General features: G+C 43.6%; 1 protein-coding gene across 13 annotated transcripts in view; it reads left to right on the top strand.

Annotated features, from left to right (window-relative positions):
• Positions 1-19,349, top strand: part of DST (dystonin) — a 566,706-nt gene that overhangs the window by 238,500 nt on the left and 308,857 nt on the right. For all 13 annotated transcript variants that reach the window (XM_044290838.1, XM_044290839.1, XM_044290836.1 and 10 more), the window contains 2 exons: positions 25-102; positions 5,928-6,020. In XM_044290838.1, coding sequence (XP_044146773.1) covers positions 25-102; positions 5,928-6,020 — 171 coding nt within the window. The remainder of the gene's footprint in view (positions 1-24; positions 103-5,927; positions 6,021-19,349) is intronic.

Raw genomic sequence — 19,349 nt, 5'->3', positions numbered from 1 at the left:
TTTTATTCTCTTTTTTATTTTTAGCCCAGAGAAAAAGGCCGAATGCGCTTTCACAGACTACAGAATGTACAAATTGCACTTGATTATTTGAAAAAACGCCAGGTAATGCCTTTCTTTGTTTTAAATGATTCATTTTTATAATTATAGTAAATGTGTGATTTAGTGTTATGATTGTGTTCTATGTCATACAGTTAAATAATGTTAAATGGATTGCCTCATCAGAAATCTCCATATTAATAAAATCAGGTTTTTACAATGCATTTATTTAAATATATAAAATATTATTCTTACTATAGACATTGTTAAATATTCCAGTTTTCACACTAGCCACAAGAGCAGTCACAACAGACTGACACTTTCTGTTTTCTGTAGCTCACATGTCAGCTTTGCTGTATAGACTGGGACAAAATAAAGTAGACTCATCATTATCATCCAAGTTAAAGTGGTATACCATAATTCTGACCTGACTTCTGCATTCAGTAGGCATTCTGATCTCAGCCACGAAGTTCTATTATAGGGCTTGAGGCCTAGATAAAGTGTGCCAAATTCTCAATCTCCTCCCCCAACCCTACCGTGAAACAGATACGTATGTGGATGGACATTAATATATACAGTAGAATACAGCACCATACCTGTTACATCCAGTGACGGCTCCTGTGATGTAGACTTTCCTCAACGTCTTCATTCAGAGATAAGACTGCCATGATACTTTTCTTTTAGCCGCTCCTCGGCTCTGCAGAGTTTCACAGAACAATTTTTAGGTTCCTCACTTTACTATTATCCTCTCCTTCCTGGTGTCTCAACACGGTCATCCTGCTGCCCCCCAATACTGTGCTAGAGCCATGCAGATAGTCCCCCATTCCCCATAATATTATTTCCCCTGTATATTATAATGGCCCCTCTGTATTAGTATTATTATTAATATAATGGCCCCCTCTTTTTTATTAATATAATGGCCCCCTCTTTATTATTAATATAATGGCCCCTTATTTATTATAAATATAATGACCCCCTCTTTATTATTAATATAACGGCCCCCTCTTTATTATTAATATAATTGGCCCCTTATTTATTATAAATATAATGGCCCCCTCTTTATTATTAATATAATGGCCCCCTCTTTGTTATTAATATATTGGCCCCTCTTTATTATTAATATAATAGCCCCCTCTTTATTATTAATATAATAGCCCCCTCTTTATTATTAATATAATAGCCCCCTCTTTATTATTAATATAATGGCCCCCTCTTTATTATTAATATAATGGCCCCTTATTTATTATTAATATAATGGCCCCTTATTTATTATTAATATAATGGCCCCCTCTTTATTATTAATATAATGGCCCCCTCTTTGTTATTAATATATTGGCCCCTCTTTATTATTAATATAATAGCCCCCTCTGTATTATTAATATAATGGCCCCCTCTGTATTATTAATATAATGGCCCCCTCTTTATTATTACTATAATGGCCCCCTCTTTATTATTAATATAATGCCCCACTCTTTGTTATTAATGTATTTGCCCCCTCTTTATTATTAATGTAATGGCCCCCTGTGAAGAATAACACGCCTCGCGCCCGCTTGACGTCGACTACGAGCCCACCAGACGCGGTATGGTCACGGGTTACCAAAGCGTGACGATACCGCCCTCCTGGAGGAGCAGGTAAGGTCAGCTTGGTACAGTTTACACCGACTCCTCCTGTCCACACGGGCACAGAGAGGCAAAAAGCTGAGGGAGCCTGGTCACTGCCCAAGTGAAACAGTGCGTCCTGAGCCCGGGAAATCTTCCACCAGCTTCTCGTTTGATACACTGCCTGTCCCCAAAAAAAGTTGCCACCAAAAAAATAAAAATAAAAGATTCTCAATGGGGTTAAGGTCTGGAATCTGTGGTGGCCAATCCATGTGTTAAAAAAATATGTCTCATGCTCCCTGAACCACTCTTTCACAATGTGAGTCCGATGAATCCTGGCATTGTCTTCTTGGAATATGCCCGTGCCATCAGGGAAGAAAAAAATCCATTGATGGAATAACCTGGTCATTCAGTATGTTCAGGTAGTCAGCTGACCTCATTCTTGGAGCACATACTGTTGCTGAACCTAGACCTGACCAACTGAAACAACCCCAGATCATAGCACTGCCCCCACAGGCTTGTACAGTAGGCACTAGGCATGATGAGTGCATCACTTCATCTGCCTCTCTTCTTACCCTTATGCGCCCATCACTCTGGAACAGGGTAAATCTGGACTCATCAGACCACATGATCTTCTTCCATTGCTCCAGAGTCCAATCTTTATGCTCCCTAGCAAATTTAAGCCTATTTTTCTGGTTTGCCTCACTGATTAGTGATTTTCTTATGACTACACAGCTGTTCAGTCCCAATCCCTTGAGTTCCCTTCGCATTGTGCATGTGGAAATGCTCTTACTTTCACTATTAAACATAGCCCTGAGTTCTACTGTTGTTTTTCTTTGATTTGATTTGACCAAACGTTTAAGTGATCGACAATCACGATCATTCAGGATTTTTTTCCGGCCACATTTCTTCCTCGAATACGATGGGTGCCCACTATCCTTCCAGTTTTTAATAATTCGTTGGACAGTTCTTAACCCAATTTTAGTAGTTTCTGCAATCTCCTTAGATTTTGTCACTGCTTGATGCCTGCCAATGACTTGACCCTTCTCAACAGACTAACATCTTTTCCACGACCACGAGATGTGTCTTTTGACATGGTTGTTTAAGAAATGAGAAGCACCAGTTGGGGTTAAATAACTTGTTGCCCGCTGAAAGATAATCGCCCATGCAGTAATTATCCAATAGGAGGCTCATAGCTAGTTGCTTAGTTAAATACAATTTTTTTGGACAGGCAGTGTATAAGCCCGGTCTGCTAACAGGATTATATAGGGTGAGAAACCAACCCGCGGTAGCTTATAACATAGGCCGAAACACAGAAGTGGGGATTCGTGATCGAGATACAAGACAGCACAAGATTAAATTATATATTTAATTGCCTTAAGGGCACACTAGATATAACACTATACACACAGGGAATATATACAGCGGTCTGAGGTTACAGATACAGGTGATATAGGTACAACAGGGTTAAGCAGAGCATAAGTCAGTTACCGGGTAGATGAAAGTTCCTTTGGGTTATGAGGGCGGAATAGTCCTTGGCTGCAGTCACGTGAGGGCAGTGATGTCAGCTGGTTCCCGGTCTCTCCAAACACATTGGCACGATGTGACCCCCTTAAGAAAAGACACGCCTGCTTGCTGGCATCTGCTTATGACCTGTAGCCGGCCGCTCCCCTCCCCATCTCTGGGAAGGGTCCACTCCTCCTTCTCTGGTGCTGGCAGCAAATGACCCATAAAACCCCTTAGGGCTCATAGCCCCAGACAAGAATGTCGCAGAAAGGTGGTTCCGGGCCCAATTGATCCGCCCGGGTTCCGGCTACAACTAGAGTCCAAACTTGGTGCCGCTATGTGGTTTCTGTGGGGAGTTATGTATATCTCCCCTCCCGGGCATCCTATCATCAAGCCAGCACCACGTGGATGTTTGGCTTTGCCCCAGGATCGCAAAAAGATAACCGAATTATGCCTGGGATGGACTGACGATTCATAATTCCTTATGAAATGTAGGTGCCAACATGTCTGGGAGGTATCATTGATCCTGGGCAAGGGCTGAGACCTCCTGCTGGAAGTTTTCCTGCAGGATTAGCTTGCCTCCAAACTGGCTGGTTGAGGTGTGACTTTATCCACCTGGGGCCTCCTTGAAGCCTGGACCCCTGGGGCTTCCTCCCTTGCTAGCTGACAGCAGATGGCTGGGGGGTGAGAACATATTTTGCATGTACACTGACTGTACATGCCAAAAGGTGACTCAAATGACAATCAGGGCTGCCAATAAAGGATGATCAATATTCCTCACACCCCCTCTTTATTATTAATGTATTGGCCCCCTTTTTATTATTAATGTATTGGCCCCCTTTTTATTATTAATGTATTTGCCCCCTCTTTGTTATTAATGTATGGCCCCCTCTTTGTTATTAATGTATTTGCCCCCTCTTTATTATTCATGTATTGGCCCCCTCTTTGCTATTAATGTAATGGCCCCCTCTTTGTTATTAATGTATTTGTCTCCTCTTTGTTATTAATGTATTGGCCCCCTCTTTATTATTAATTTATTGGCCCCATCTTTATTATTAATATTTTGCCCCCCTCTTTATTATTAATATAATGGCCACTCCACTTTCCTCCTCATTCTGCTCCTCCCCCACCCCCACAGTGCCCCCAGTACCTCTGCAATTAGGGTAGGGTACATAAAAAAAATATATAAAAATACTTACCTCTCTCCATCACAGCTTGTGGCGTCCCGCGCAAGTGGTCACGAACGCCTCTCTGTGCCTTCCAGCGCTGCGTCATCACGTCATCTCGCGAGATCCGACGCAGGAGGTCACAGTGAGGTAATCGTGACCGAGTCCTGAGTCGCTCTACTGCCTTATAGGCTTCAGGTCTAGTGGCCTGAAGGCTATGAGGCATAACGGAGGGGACGAAAGTCATAGGCTCCCGTGGCCCTCATTGAAATTCCTGCTGCCTGGCGCCCCCTGCAATTTGGCGCCCGGGGCAACAGCCACCACGGCCCCCCGCACGCTACGCCACTGGGCAGCAGCAAGACGCTATAGGATTATGGGGGTCCCTGTAGTGACTTTCAGAGGTCAGATCCCTGGGGACAGAACATACTGGCTGGACAGCCTCTGTACCTAGAATTCCTCTGCACCACCCGATGTGAAAAATAGAGCCTGTTTTTATACAAGCATAGGCTGGTATCTGTATGTAGTGCAGTCTTTGCCACGTGCTCCTTGTGTAGGGGATGGGGGATTAAGGGCCCAAATTGCAAAAGGGGATTCACCTATTCCCCTGTGGCCAGTCCGAGCCTGGAACAGTGGACCAGCATGCATACTACCACTCTACTCAGTGAAAGAGGTTTGGCATCTCTGTTAATTTTTCCTTGTCACTATCTATATTTTAAAAACCAAAATGTATATAATCCTGCCATTTTCACATTGGCCACTAGGACTGAAATATTTTAGGACTCCCTGTCTTTTGAGAGCAGCTACATGGGTCATAGACACAGTGGACAGGAGGGGACCCCATTGACCTCTATAGGAGAGTTTTCTAGGCATGCTCTGTGACCTGTGCAGAGGTCAGGAGGAGATGATAAGCTGGGATATCGCCTATTGTAAGTGGTGGATTCTGTGTTTCATTTATATGGTGATGGTACTTATCACTGTGGTGATAATGAGATCAAGACCTATTATTAGGCCTAGTGGCCAGTGTGAAAATTGCAGGATTATATACATTTTAAAACATATACATAATACATAGTGACACGGAAAAATAAAAAAAAGTTCTAAAAAGAACATGTTTAATATAAAAATGTGATTTAAACAATAGGTAATTTCTGATGGCACAGCTTTAGTCGCCTCATATCTAAATACATTGATAAATGTCCCCTCTACAACTCTAAATAGGTCGTTTCCTCCACACTGCACATGGTAAAACATTTGTTGGCTTCTTAGTGCATATGACGGCGGTAAAAATCCGGTAGAAAAACGCCATGGATCTATGTTGAAAAGCAGAAGACGAGAGCTGGGCCTGCTTATTATAATGGGCTTCATAGAAGTGTCGAGGTGTGCCTCTGTATACAGTAAGATCTCAGGTTCCCTCTAGTGGTGGCTGCAGGCAGTCTGGAGTTTAACATGTTTAACATTAAGAAATTAATTATCGTACAATATTGGGCCAAAATATGAGATGGAGATTCACTTTAGAGCTCCTGGCAATTATTCACTCCTAAATACTGGAGCTTAGAACTATTATGTCCAGGTTTGTTATTTGTTAATAAAAAGTGAATGTCTTATGTCTCTTTATTGCAGGTGAAGCTGGTGAATATAAGAAATGATGACATAACAGATGGAAATCCCAAATTGACTTTGGGCTTAATATGGACCATCATTCTGCACTTTCAGGTATGATATTATAATTGTTCCCCTTTATGGATTGTTGTTTCTGCTCCATGAAGCTGCTTGTTTGCTACAGAATTACAGCATCGGAAAAGTATCAATTGTGGATTTTAGATTTTGTCTGCTTTCATTCTGCCGGCTTTTTTACCCATCATTGTCCTAACGAAGCACTACGGTGAGTTTTTTTTTTGCCCTATAAAGTCCTTTAGTCAGTGGTTCTCCCAGCCTTTATTCCTGCTGCCACCTTGGATTTCTCCATTAGCAGCCATGTTTGGGCTGACACACTCCCTCTAGTGAGTCCCTCTGCAACTGGAATTAGTCATGTGGGTGAGGGGCATTCATGCAGAGCACGGTGGAATTCAGAAAGTGGGTCACATAGCCTGATGGTAACCCCACAGGGACAACAGTAAAATATAAAGGGTCACTTACCAGTTGAGGGACCCAACAGAATGAAGAAGAGGCACAATGAGGGGGCATTTAGTAAAGCTTTCATGCCAGTATTGTGGCGTAAAAGGGTCACAAATTATCGCACACGCCATATTTGTGCCATAATTTGCAACTTTTTTAACGTCTCTGAAGTGGTTTGAAAAGGGGTGGGGCCTAGCGGAGGGGCAGGCCTATAGCTGTCCACCGGCTTTACCATAACTTGCACCAGAATCTGGAGTAATTTATAGCTCGTCTTCCCGAGCCCCTGACTGGCATAGACTTGAGTTTCTGGCGCACAGAGATCCAGAAATGTGAGTCATTTATTAAGGGACATCAGGGGGATTAAGATTGACGTATGGGAATGCTAGTCTTGAAAAATGTCCCCCAATGTTTCAGGGAGAATGGAGAAAAATGTCTGCGGTGACAAAATATTCACCGGATTGCATCTTTGAAGAGGACCTGAAAGCTCTCCAGATAGGTGTGCTTTAGTGCTAAAATACTAAACATTCTGGAACTATGCCTTGTTTGATTCCCCTTGTTATCCCTCTTAGAAATTTACGAATAAATTGACCACTGGGTGTGAGCAGATGGGAGTGTGTCCCTACATGTTTGTACATTGTCCAATCAGTGCTAACAGGGACAGGAAAATGGTAACACCCAGCTGTCAATGTATTCACAGGACTACTAGAGGGGTGGCACAAAAGAGAGCTATGAATTAGGATCCAGAATCACTATATCATGATGATTATAATGATTTACTATAACAGACACATCATTAGTGGTGAGTGGTTCTCCTTAAGTTTATATATTTGGTTCCTGGCTGCTCAGGCTTTTTCTTAGGCTAGGTCTACAAGACGACATGTGTCGCGGGACAGATAGGGCACAACTACACTGCAACATTTGTCGCACCAATGTTGCCCGACGATTTTTATAATGATAGTCTATGTTGTCAAAATGCGACATGCTGCGACTGCGACACGACAGTTGCAAAAAAATACAGCTCAAATTGATTTTTTTTGCGACGGTCGCAGTCGCAGCATGTCACAGTGCAACACCATAGACTATCATTATAAAAATTGTTGCGCGACATTGGTGTGAAAAAATGTAGCGCGACAAATGTCGTCATGTAGACCTAGCCTTAGTCATGTATTTTTGGACTACTCGTAGCTACAAGCAGCGGGCCACTTCCTGTGTGGTAAGCAGTTACCCTGACAAGGCAGTTGGATAGAAGTCGGGCTTACTCTTGGTTTGATACCGTGTTCTGAACATGAGTGATAAGTGAATCTTTTTTTAGACTTGTCAGAGGTTTCCTGTCTTATATGTGACATTTTAATTTCCAGCCTGGAGTAATGCAGCTAGCACCAAATGCATGTTCTTAGTCTTGTATTTTCTTCTTGTACACCCCGAGAAAAAGAAGTGTAAGCCTAAGATCAAATATGACGTTGGTGCCAAAGTCTTGGTTAAATACAAGAATACTGTGAAGGATTACGGCAAAGCTTTTTGTGTGTGAAATATTTGTATTGATATGTTAACTTTATGAATGACATCAGCTTTGGATATTTTCTGCAGTTTGTGGAATAACCACTAGGTGTCAGCACCAACTATATTTTTATGTCTAACATTTCAGTTCTAATTTGCAATACAGTAAAGTAAAAGAAAAACATAATAAGGCTGTAATCACCTTTGTGTTGTCACAATGCAGTGACCCATCCTTCACATGGTGAACACCAGCAATGCCCCCTACACACCATTTATTTAGGGGCCCATCATTTCACTGCCCTTGATTGTGGAATCTACCATGAATCCAACCCACATTTAAACAGAAGCTAAGACAATGACATGAATAGCGGCATCCACAGTCTGCCCAATGCAGTGGCATACCGCCCATATAGGCAGACCACTAAGCTGCTATGGGGCCCATGGCAGGGGGGGCCCGGAGCGCATTGAAGGCCCCGCCCCCTACATCTGTATTATGTACTATGATTGCTGCCTACTACTAGTTAGGCTTATTGCACACGTCCGTATGGCTTTTTAAGTGTTTTGCGGTCCGTTTTTCACTGAACCGTTCTGTTTTTTGTTTCTGTTCCGTTTTTCCGTTCCGATTTTCCGTATGCCATATACAGTATACAGTAATTACATAGAAAAAATTGTGCTGGGCATAACATTTTCAATAGATGGTGCCGCAAAGACGGAACGGATACGGAAGACATACGGATGCATTTCCGTATGTGTTCCGTTTTTTTTGCGGACCCATTGACTTGAATGGAGCCACGGAACGTGATTTACGGGCAATAATAGGACATGTTCTATCTTTCAATGGAACAGAAAAACAGAAATACAGAAGCGGAATGCATACGGAACCATTGAAATGAATGGTTCCGTATACGGAACGAAAAAAACGGCCCGTGAGCTGAAGAAAAAAAAGTTTGTGTGCATGAGGCCTTATATGGAGCATTGAGGCGGCCCACTTGTCTGTCCCGTCCCGGGCCCTGCTTTCTCTCTATTCAGGTTGTTAGGCCGGATAAGATGCGCGTGTGTCACAGGAAAATGAACGGTTCAGCGCCACCATACCCCCCCATGAACTGTGCCTGTGTGCTGCTTATAGTGGACAGTGCCCTTAGACAATGAATGGGGCCAAACGGAAGCCAAATAGAAACGCAAGTGTGAAAGTAGCCTAATACGTACCCCACTACCCGGCACCCACGTCGCTCCTGATGCCTACATGGCTGCCACTGCTGGGGGTATGGCAGGGGAGGAGCCAGGGCAGGTGGTGGGATGGGCCAGTGGTGGTTAGTGGGCAGAGTAAGTGGGGGCACCATTAAGATTCTTGCTATGGGGCTCAATGATTTCTATGTATGCCCCTGGCCAAATGCTGCAGATATATTTACCGAAATAAAATGGGTATAAATACACACGAAGTAGACATTCACATGTCTGGCCTAAGAGAAACAAGAAATTATATAAGACTCAATGGACCAAGGTGTCTTCTGCCATCAATCTTCTATGTTTCTGTGAAAGACAAGGTGAACATATTTTGTCTGGTGGCTTTATTATAACTACTTAAAGGGGTTTCTAATGAAGACACCTCCTGTCCATATACAGTATTAGGAGTCTAGGATATGTGAGATTTCTTCTGTTTAGCTTGCAGAGGATTACATAGATTGATGAAACCAACCCCTGTGAGATTTATCATCTCTACATCCCCCGTCAGTACAGGAGATATCGAGACTGGCATTGAAAATGACGGTCATGATAAATCTCCCCCTAAATTTTGATGACCAGTAAATAAATGGGAGGAGGGCAAAAATGGAGACCTTTTGACAAGTTGTTACGAAGAGTGAGAACAGATCCCTCATAATAGAGAAGCTGATTCCTAGGAATGCAAATCCCTGAGATACAGCACTGGCCCCTACTTTCAGCTTAGGAAAACAGAGGAGCGATGTGTGGCCAATCAGGGAGCTTGATCTAGTTGAGTGAGCATTTAGTATGTCTGTCCTGTCAGGAGAAAGTCTGAGGGAAAAAGTGTGAGCAAAGGTGTCCTGGAAACAAGTGTCACCTTGCAGTATAACTCTTCTCAGCATTGTTGGTACTTTGCAGAAGTAAAACACATTTTGTAATGTATATGGTATAAAAGTTTTATCGTGGAGGGGAAACACGCATTTAAGGTATGCCAAACTAGCGGGCGCCAAGAGCTTTTACAATAAAAAAAAATGGCCACCGTTTTCTCTGTGGCTGCCCAATGATTACTGTACTATATGGCACCTGTAGTTGACTTGCTATAAAAAGAGTCACGCACAGATCACTTTATTAGGCCGGGTTCATTTCTGACTACGTTGATTTTTTCTGTCAGAGGAACAGAAACATGGATTTCTTTCAGTTCTTTTGAATGGGTTAGGCTACATGCACACGACAGTATATGTTTTGCGGTCCACAAATTGCAGATCCGCAAAAAAAAAAAAAAAAAGCGTGGCATCCGTATGCCATCCGTTTTTTTTTTTGTGGATCCATTGTAACAATGCCTAAAACGGACAAGAATAGGACATGTTCTATTATTTTTTATTTTTTTGCGGGACTACGGAACGGACATACTAATGCGGACAGCACACGGTGTGCTGTCCGCATTTTTTGCGGATCCATTGAAATTAATGGGTCTGCATCCTATCCGCAAAAAAAGACGGAACGGACCAGGAAACAAACAGCGTTCGTGTGCATGTAGCCTTGTACAAAGCATTAGTTGTGCCCGGTTGCTGTGAGTTCTATCAGGTTCAGTTATTTTTGATGGGAGGAAAAAGTCCTGTCTGTTCTGCTTTCATTTCCACCAAAAATAACGGAAATCTGACTGAGTGGAGCTTTCCATTTTTTGTTTAAACATTGACGTCATTGAATGACAGAAGCACAAGGTCTCAAATCAAACAGAATAACAGATGAGCCGAGGCAGATGTGAACTGTCTTATTTTCAATACGTAGGTTTCACTTTGGCTTATTTTATACTGATGAGGAAATCTATGTACAGTATGTCCTTAAAGGGGTTGTCTAGGAATAACTAACCTTTCAGTGATGCGATATCCTGCTTCTGCTATTGAAAGATTTATACTAACCTGCTCCCCCCCCCCTCTAGTCCTGCTCCCGTGTGTCCACCGATAAGTGTCCTGCATGGGCATGGTTACCCGCTTCGCTGCAGTCAACCGTGTCCACAAGCAGCATATCACCACTGAAGCTTGCAGCAGAGCAGGTGACCATGCCCATGCAGGGGACTGGATGGTGGAGATTCAGGAGCTAGCACGCAGGACTGGAGCGGCGCGCAGCAGGTAAGTACAGATCTCTTACTACCGGACATCACTAGTTATTCCCAGACAACCCTTTTCATTCAGGCCTACTGACACAACTAACACAACTAATGCAGCAGAGATCATGGAGAATGCAACACCTTTTCATTAGAAGCTGAAAACTGCACAGAGCATTGAATCAGCATGATGTGAGGCAGTGGCTGCATTGATTTACGATGAGATCACCCTCTGGGGCAGGGCTTGGTCCTGCGAGATCCTGCATGCTCCTTGGCATCAGTGAGTTGTTTCCATAATGGCACACAACTACATGAACAGTCCTCCCAGCAAGCATTGCTGAAGGTCTTCTTCTAGTAGTAGTCATTGCTTCAGTAAATAGGGAGATTAGGACTATGCCTATTGTGACATGTGTAAGACTGAAATATTATTCTGTTATTACTATACAGTAAAGCAATATCTGGGATTTGGTCTAAATTTACATCATGTTTTTGTGCTGTATTGGCAGAACCGGCAGGAAAATCTTGGTATATACCGTATACCAACAAGCCTGTACGTTTTAATACATAGATGCCAATAGCGTCCCAGTAACTCCACTTCTATTGAAAGGGCAGCCGACAATCTGTAAAGGCGTACATCTGTCCATAGTGTTTAAAATAGTGTGTGCTTTTAGCCCATCTGGATCACAGTTTCAAAGCTGGTTCAAAATATGAATTGGTTCCCGGACCATTGTAACTTGAGACCTTAACAATATGGAAAACTAGTAATTGGTGTGAAGCCCCCAAAATGTCCAAATAAGAAAAAATACATTTTAAAGACAATAAATGCACAAAACTAATACAGGTAAATCCAGTCCTTACATACTGTATAAAACTCTGTATATACTCTGCAGTATCCTTTTATCTGTCTCCAGTTGGGGCCAATAAGTGAATAGATCCAAACGTGCATTTGCACCTAGATTTGTATCCATTTAAAAAAAATCTAAAATAAAAATAAAAAACTAAAATCTTCAGTTCCTCTTAGGCTACACTCACATGACAGTGAAATACGGGTGTCACACGGCCCTTTTTAGAAGTCAATGAGGAAATGGCCAGTGGATATCGGCCATCCAAAATAGGACATGTTCACGGCCAGACAGACCCCATCTAAATCAATGGGATGGGTTTTAACAGCCGTTCAGACAAGAGTGCACCTGTGTGATGGCATTAAAAAGGGCACATTTGGTCTTTCAGGGGTTAAAGGGAACCTATCACCGGGATTTTGGGTATAGAGCTGAGGACATGGACTGCTAGATGGCCGCTAACACATCCGCAATACCCAGTTCCCATAGCTCTGTGTGCTTTTATTGTGTAAAAAAAACTATTTAATACATATGCAAATTAACCTGAGATGAGTCCTGTCCCTGACTCATCTCACCTACAGGACTCATCTCAGGTTAATTTGCATATGTAGTAAATCGTTTTTTATGGGGACTGGGTATTGCGGATGTGCTAGTGGCCATCTAGCAGCCCATGACCTCAGCTCTATACACAAAATCCAGGTGACAGGTTCCCTTTAAATATTAATAATAATACCTCATCCATTTGCACGAGCAGGGACCCTGGATGCAGCAGGACCTGACATTCCCAGCGTGATAAAGTCACCAAGCTGGGAGCGCAGGTCCTTTCCTGTTGCATCAAGAGAAGAGTGAGTGCCCTTGCACGTGGATGGCGGCCAAAGGGGGGAATACTGGGGGCCACTAATGGGGAATTCATAATACTGGGGGCCACTAATGGGGAATTCATAATACTTGGGGCCACTAATGCGGAACTCATAATACTGGGGGCCATTAATGGGAAATTCATAATACTTGGGGCCACTAATGGGGAATTCATATTACTGGGGGCCACTAATTGGGAATTCATCAAACTTGGGGCCACAAATAGAGAATTCATAATACTGGGGGCCACTAATGGGGAATTCATAATACTGGGGGCCACTAATGGGGAATTCATAATACTTGGGGCCACTAATGGGGAATTCATAATACTGGGGGCCACTAATGGGGAATTCATAATACTTGGGGCTACTAATGGGGAATTTATAATACTTGGGGCCACTAATGGGGAATTTATAATACTTGGGGCCTTTAATGGGGAATTTATAATACTTGGGGCCACTAATGGGAAATTCATAATACTGGGGGCCACTAATGGGGAATTCATAATACTGGGGGCCACTAATTAGGAATTCATAATACTTGGGGCCACAAATGGAGAATTCATAATACTGGGGGCCACTAACTGGGGTATTAATCATACTGGAGACACTATGGGGGTATTTGATGTCCAGAGGGCACTATGTGGGACATTATGTATACAGTGGGTACTGCAGGGGTTGGGATTTAAAAAAACAAAAAGACAATTGAATTCAGCCTTTTTAGGGCCGTATTTAACAGCTGTTAAAACAGCCATTAAAAACTGACAAACGGACAGAAAATGGCTGCAACAATGGTTGAAAAATGGCCATGGAAAGCTGACAGTGTGTTTGTTTTTCATGGCCATTTTTCACTGCCATGTGAATGTCACCTTAAAGGGAGTCTGTCATCTACTTATATGGCGTTATAGCACAGTTGCCTCTCTCCGATATGCCAACATAACCGTTCCCCTTCCACTCCTCTAGCCCGCCCTCCTGTCCTTCTTTGTCCTTCTCCTCTGGCTTGGAGATCTCGTGTAAGCATCGGTCACCTCCCGACCTGCGCATGCGCACTGTTAAGCCCCTTTCACACGAGCGATTTTTCTGCGCGGGTGCAATGCGTGACGTGAACGCATAGCACCCGCACTGAATCCTGACCCATTAATTTTAATGGGTCTGTGTACATGAGCGTTGTTTTTCACTCATCAGTTCTGCGTTGCGTAAAAATCACAGCATGTTCTATATTCAGCGTTTTTCACGCAGCCCTGGCCCCATAGAAGTGAATGGGGCTGCGTGAAAAACGCATTGCATTCGCAAGCAAGTGCCGATGCGTTTTTCACTGATGGTTGCTAAGAGATGTTGTTTGTAAACCTTCAGATTTTTATCACGCGCGTGAAAAATGCATCAAAACGCGTGGAAAAAACGGAACAACTGAACGCAATCGCAGACAAAACTGACTGAACTTGCTTGCAAAATAGTGCGAGTTTCACTGAACGCACCCTGAGCGCATCCGGACCTAATCTGTCACACTCGTGTGAAAGGGGCCTTAAGATTTATACTTACCTGCTCCCCACTCCTCTAGTCCTGCTCCCGCGTGTCCCCTGATGAGTGTCCTGCATAGGCATGGTTACCCGCTTCGCTGCAGTCAACCATTGGCTTCAGTTTTACCGTGTCCTCAAGGAAATGGGACCGCATTCATTATGCGGAGTGCACACGGGTCGGTGCCCGTGTATTGCAGACCCGCTGTATGCGGGCCGCAATACGGCCACAGACACACAACGTTCCTGTGCAAGAGGCCTAAATGTAAGACAGCTTCTTCGCTGGCTTACATTTAGAAAATGTTCTACATTTAGACCATTTTGTAGGTCCCCTCACCCGCCAACTTTTTTGCACCGCAATCTGAGCCCTAAATATGCATAAGGGCTCGTTCACACGAACATATTTTGCGTTCCGTATACGGGCCGTTTTCTGCATTCCGCATACGGTCCGTATATGGAACCATTCATTTCAATGGGTCCGCAAAAGATGTGGACAGCAAAAATTATGAGTCCTGTCCTATTCTTGTCTGTTTTGCGGACAAGAATATGCATTTCTATAAAAGGCCTCCTGTTCGGTTCATCAAATTGCGGAAGGCACACGGGTGCCATCCGTGTTTTGCGGATCTGCAATTTGCGGACCGTAAAAACTGGCACGGTTGTGTGAACGAGCCCTAATATAGGTGTATTTCTGGATAGTAAATGACCCCCTACGTTTACAGTTGAAACACATTTATGTAGCATGTCTCACCTGTAAAAACCATGTTGGCAATTACTACATTGCAGAACTGTGGCAGCACACATTTTGTTTATGGTGTATTTTTTTTGTGTCATGTGTTCTTTTACCACAAAAAATGCATTGTGTGAACACAGCCTCAAATCACTGACAGGTGAAAGCGGAAGGGCATAACATTTTCTTGTGACAGTTGCATCTGTCAAGGGGTAACAAGCAGTACTTGAACCTGGTGGAAGTGGCAAAATGGGCAAATGTAAGCATCTGAGTGAGTTCCACAAGGGCCAATTTGGATGGTTAGATGACTGGGTCAGAGATTCTCCAAAACAGCGGGCCTAATGGGGTATTGCCTGGTGTGCAGTAGTTAGTACTTGCCAAAAGTGGTCCAAGGAGTGACAAGGTCATGCGTTCCCTAGGTTTGTTGATGGAAAGGCTAGCCTTTTCTGGTCCTATTCCACAGAAGACCTACAGAAGCACAAACTGCTGGAAAAAAAGGGATAGAACTGTGCCTGAGCACACGGTGCATGACAGCGGACCGAGTGCACGTACTGTCCTGTGTCCACTCACTAAAGTGACGGGAATGGGTATGTGAACATTATAACTGGACCATGACCACTGAGCAAGTGGTTAAAAGGCGGCCTGGTTTAATGAATCACATCATCTGTAAGTAGTTTTGTAGATACAAATCCTGCATCTGACATAGGGAGCAGAAGGTAATACATACCTCTATGCCTACGTTTAATCAGTGGAGTCCACTGGTGGGGGCTCACTGTCTGCAGTTCCTCAAACTCAGTCTACGAACATCTCCACAGCCCCTCCTCTCTGCTGTGAGTGACAGCTGTAGTAGTCTCCTGGTTGGACACTACAGCTGTCACTCACAGGAGAGAGGAGGGGCTGTGGAGCTGTTCAGACACTAAGCCTGAAGCACTGCAGCCTGCGGACCCGGCCTTGGTGCACTTACGACCATGGCATTCAGCGTTAATTTTTACATCACTGCCCCTACTTATGTCTGACAGCAGGTTTGCATCAATAAAACTGCTGACAGTCTCCATTAAAAAGTCCCTGCCTTGATGGACTAGAAAGCCTATTTTGACTACAGGAGGAAGACCTGCAGAATATTAGGCAGGTGGTTTTAATGTGATGACTGGTGTATGTATTGAGAGTCATGTATGGTATTCATCTCAAGGGAACACAAAAGTACTGGAGCCTATGGTGTCTGATATTTCAATAGACAATCACACTATGAATATAACCTGCTTTTCTTCCAAGTCTTTTCCTTTTAAGGATTCAGAACTCCAAATGTTTCATTGTGTTCGTCTTTTCCATTTTGCCTTGGGATCTACACCTAATAAAAATATTACACACACAACTATTTAATCATGCGATTCCATTCCTTTAATAAGTTGCCTACATGTTATCTAACGTTCTGTAAAAATGGAAAGTGGAATTAATAAAGAGAGTTTTGGGTTGTATATGCCACATAAGCCATTACTATGGAGGTGTGGTGCCCTCCAAGACATTTAAAACCATACCTTTCTGTCGGATGACCGTCCTGCATTGACCAGACACAGCACGTCTATTCTTTATTCAAATAGCTGGCGATCCATGGCTCACCATAATTATATCTTTGCCATGAAAGGGGTTGTCTGAGATTTTGATATTGACGGCCTATAGGTCATCAATGTAAGATCGTGGGGGTCCCACTCCGAGCACCCCCGCTGATCATCTGTTTAAAGAGGCGGCCACACTCCAGTAAGCTCTGCGGCCTCCTTACAGCTTTCCGAGCACAGTGCCGTACATTGTATAGTGGCTGTGCCTGGTATTGCAGCTCATGCCCATTTACTTGAAAGGGACTGAGCTGCACCTAGACCATTGGTGGTGAACGCATGCCAGAGGGGGCACTCAGAGCCCTCTGTGTGGGTTGCGGGTAGGGTTGCCACTTGTGTACTGTTTCTAATGAGCTCTTCCATTGTGGAATTCTCATTAGTTTATGCCTTTGCCCCCTCTTCTGCTTGTGTTAAATAAATAACACTCACCTCATTCATTTGATCGCTCTGCGGAGAACATTCACCGCTCACTGGATGTGCAGGGCAAGATCTGCGCTCCAGCGTGATGACGTTTCACAGCATTGACTGGAAGCAGCAGGACGTCATCACTCTGTAGTGCAGGTCCTGTCCTGCACATCCAGTGAGCAGCGAGTGTTCCCCGCAGCGCGATCAAATGGATGAGGTGAGATTTATTTTATTTTACTTTTTTGCACAAGAAGAGTGGGGAAGGGGACATTAATTATACTTTGGCATCTAATAGGGCCACTAATGGATGAAAAATAATACTAGGGAGGCACTAATCGGGGCATTAATTTTAATGGGGGCCTCATTAATACATGCAGCCACAAATGGGGGCCTTATTAATACTGGGGGCCACTAATTGGGGGCTTTAATACTGGGAGCCACTAATGGGGCATTATTAATACTGGGAGCCACCAATGGGGCATTATTTAATACTGGGGCCAGTAATGGGTTCTCATTAATACTGGGGGCCACTAATGGGGCATTATTAATACTGGAGGCCACTAATGGGGCATTAGTAACACTGGGCCACTAATGGGGGCCTTATTATTACTAGGTGTCACTACTGGGGTATTCTTAATACTGGGTGCCCCTAATGGGACATTTTTGTAATACTAGGGGGCACCAAAGGGGGCATTCATTTTACTCGGGCCATGCCCCCACAGCTTAACTTGGACGGTATTTTTCAGTATTCAGGTTAAATTGCTGTGTTGGCACTTTGCAATAAATAAGTGTTTTGGGTTGCAGTTTGGGCACTCCGTCTCTAAAAGGTTCGCCATCACTGACCTGGACCATGTGGCTGATGAACGTGAGAAGTGAGTGCCGCGGCCTCTTCCAACAGCAGATCAGGGGAGGGGGATCCCGCCTTTAAAGCAGTTGTCTTGATTTTTTTACATTAAAGTCACTGAAACAAGCACTGAAAACAGATCCTGCACACACCAGGGCAGATCAATTACAAATGGTACTCAGAAAAAGTTGAGAGATTGTCCATAGGAACCATGCAACCTCTAGTATTTCTTAAGGGCCCTTTTTTAAATAAGCTGTTATCTGATTGGTTACTCTGGGCAACTACATCAATTTTTCTTTCCCCCGAAATCTCACTTATTACATGGCATGGGTACAAGTAGGTTCTAATCAGCTTTATTTATAGCACTGTGGAGAACCCCCGGAATTATTAATTGCTAGAAAATCAGCTTACACATCAAGCTGTTCAGTTTACATTCGCAAGTTCTAAATTCTCTAAATATCTTGGTCAAGTTCAGGGACTTTATTACATGTCTTAATGTGCCGAGTCTGCCAGAATTCACTGACAGCTTGCCTGCATTTTTCTCTAGCATTGCACCTGTTTCCTAGAAAACTTTTACGTATGACGATCCCACCGGGCATGCTCCAAGGCCTCTTCTTGTTACTTCTTGATCAATTTCTTTAGACATAGGAGAATCACTATATTTGTAATAAATTCTTGTGTTGTCTCCAAGCCAAGCTGCATCCTTTACAGTCACCATTCTAGTTACCTTTTGATAAGCATTAAAAAAAATATCCCACCAGGTAAACCATATGCATGTTAATACTGTGTACTTGTAACCACCCGCTATAGCTCCCTCCCACAATGAGGAGGGGACAGAATTGTGGCTCTGTGTATAAAAGGTCCAAGATCTTGGAAAGTCAGGAGGAAGCAGTGAGAAGCCTCAGAAATCTCGCATGTGCGCATTTTAGGGTTTTTACTATTTTTCTTTTCTCATTTACTAGGTGCTACAATCTCCTTTCCATTTGCCTTTAGGCCTTATGCACATGGCAATGGATGGAGCCAGTACACCCCTCAAAGCCAGACATCCTCTATGTGACAGATGTAAGGAGATCTTTTTAAGAAAAGCTCCATAAAAGATTGGTGGGGGTTCGTCTCCCAGCACCCTCATCCGTCAGCTGATAGAGGGAGCCGTGGCAGAGCTCTGTGGATTGTCTAATGTACTCCTATGCACTGGAACAGGACTGAGCTTGCAGAACCTTACCCAGACACTACACAGTGTACAAAGCTGTGCTAGTTCCAGTGTGCTACTTCTTCCTCTGTCAGGTGATCAGTGGGGGTCCTGAGAGCCAGACCCTCATTGATCTGATAC

The sequence above is a fragment of the Bufo gargarizans genome, chromosome 4 (genome assembly GCF_014858855.1).
Source record: "Bufo gargarizans isolate SCDJY-AF-19 chromosome 4, ASM1485885v1, whole genome shotgun sequence".
Classification (NCBI taxonomy): Eukaryota; Metazoa; Chordata; class Amphibia; order Anura; family Bufonidae; genus Bufo; species Bufo gargarizans.
The sequence above is the reverse complement of the archived record's forward strand: the minus strand, read 5'-3'. Positions and strand labels throughout refer to the sequence as shown.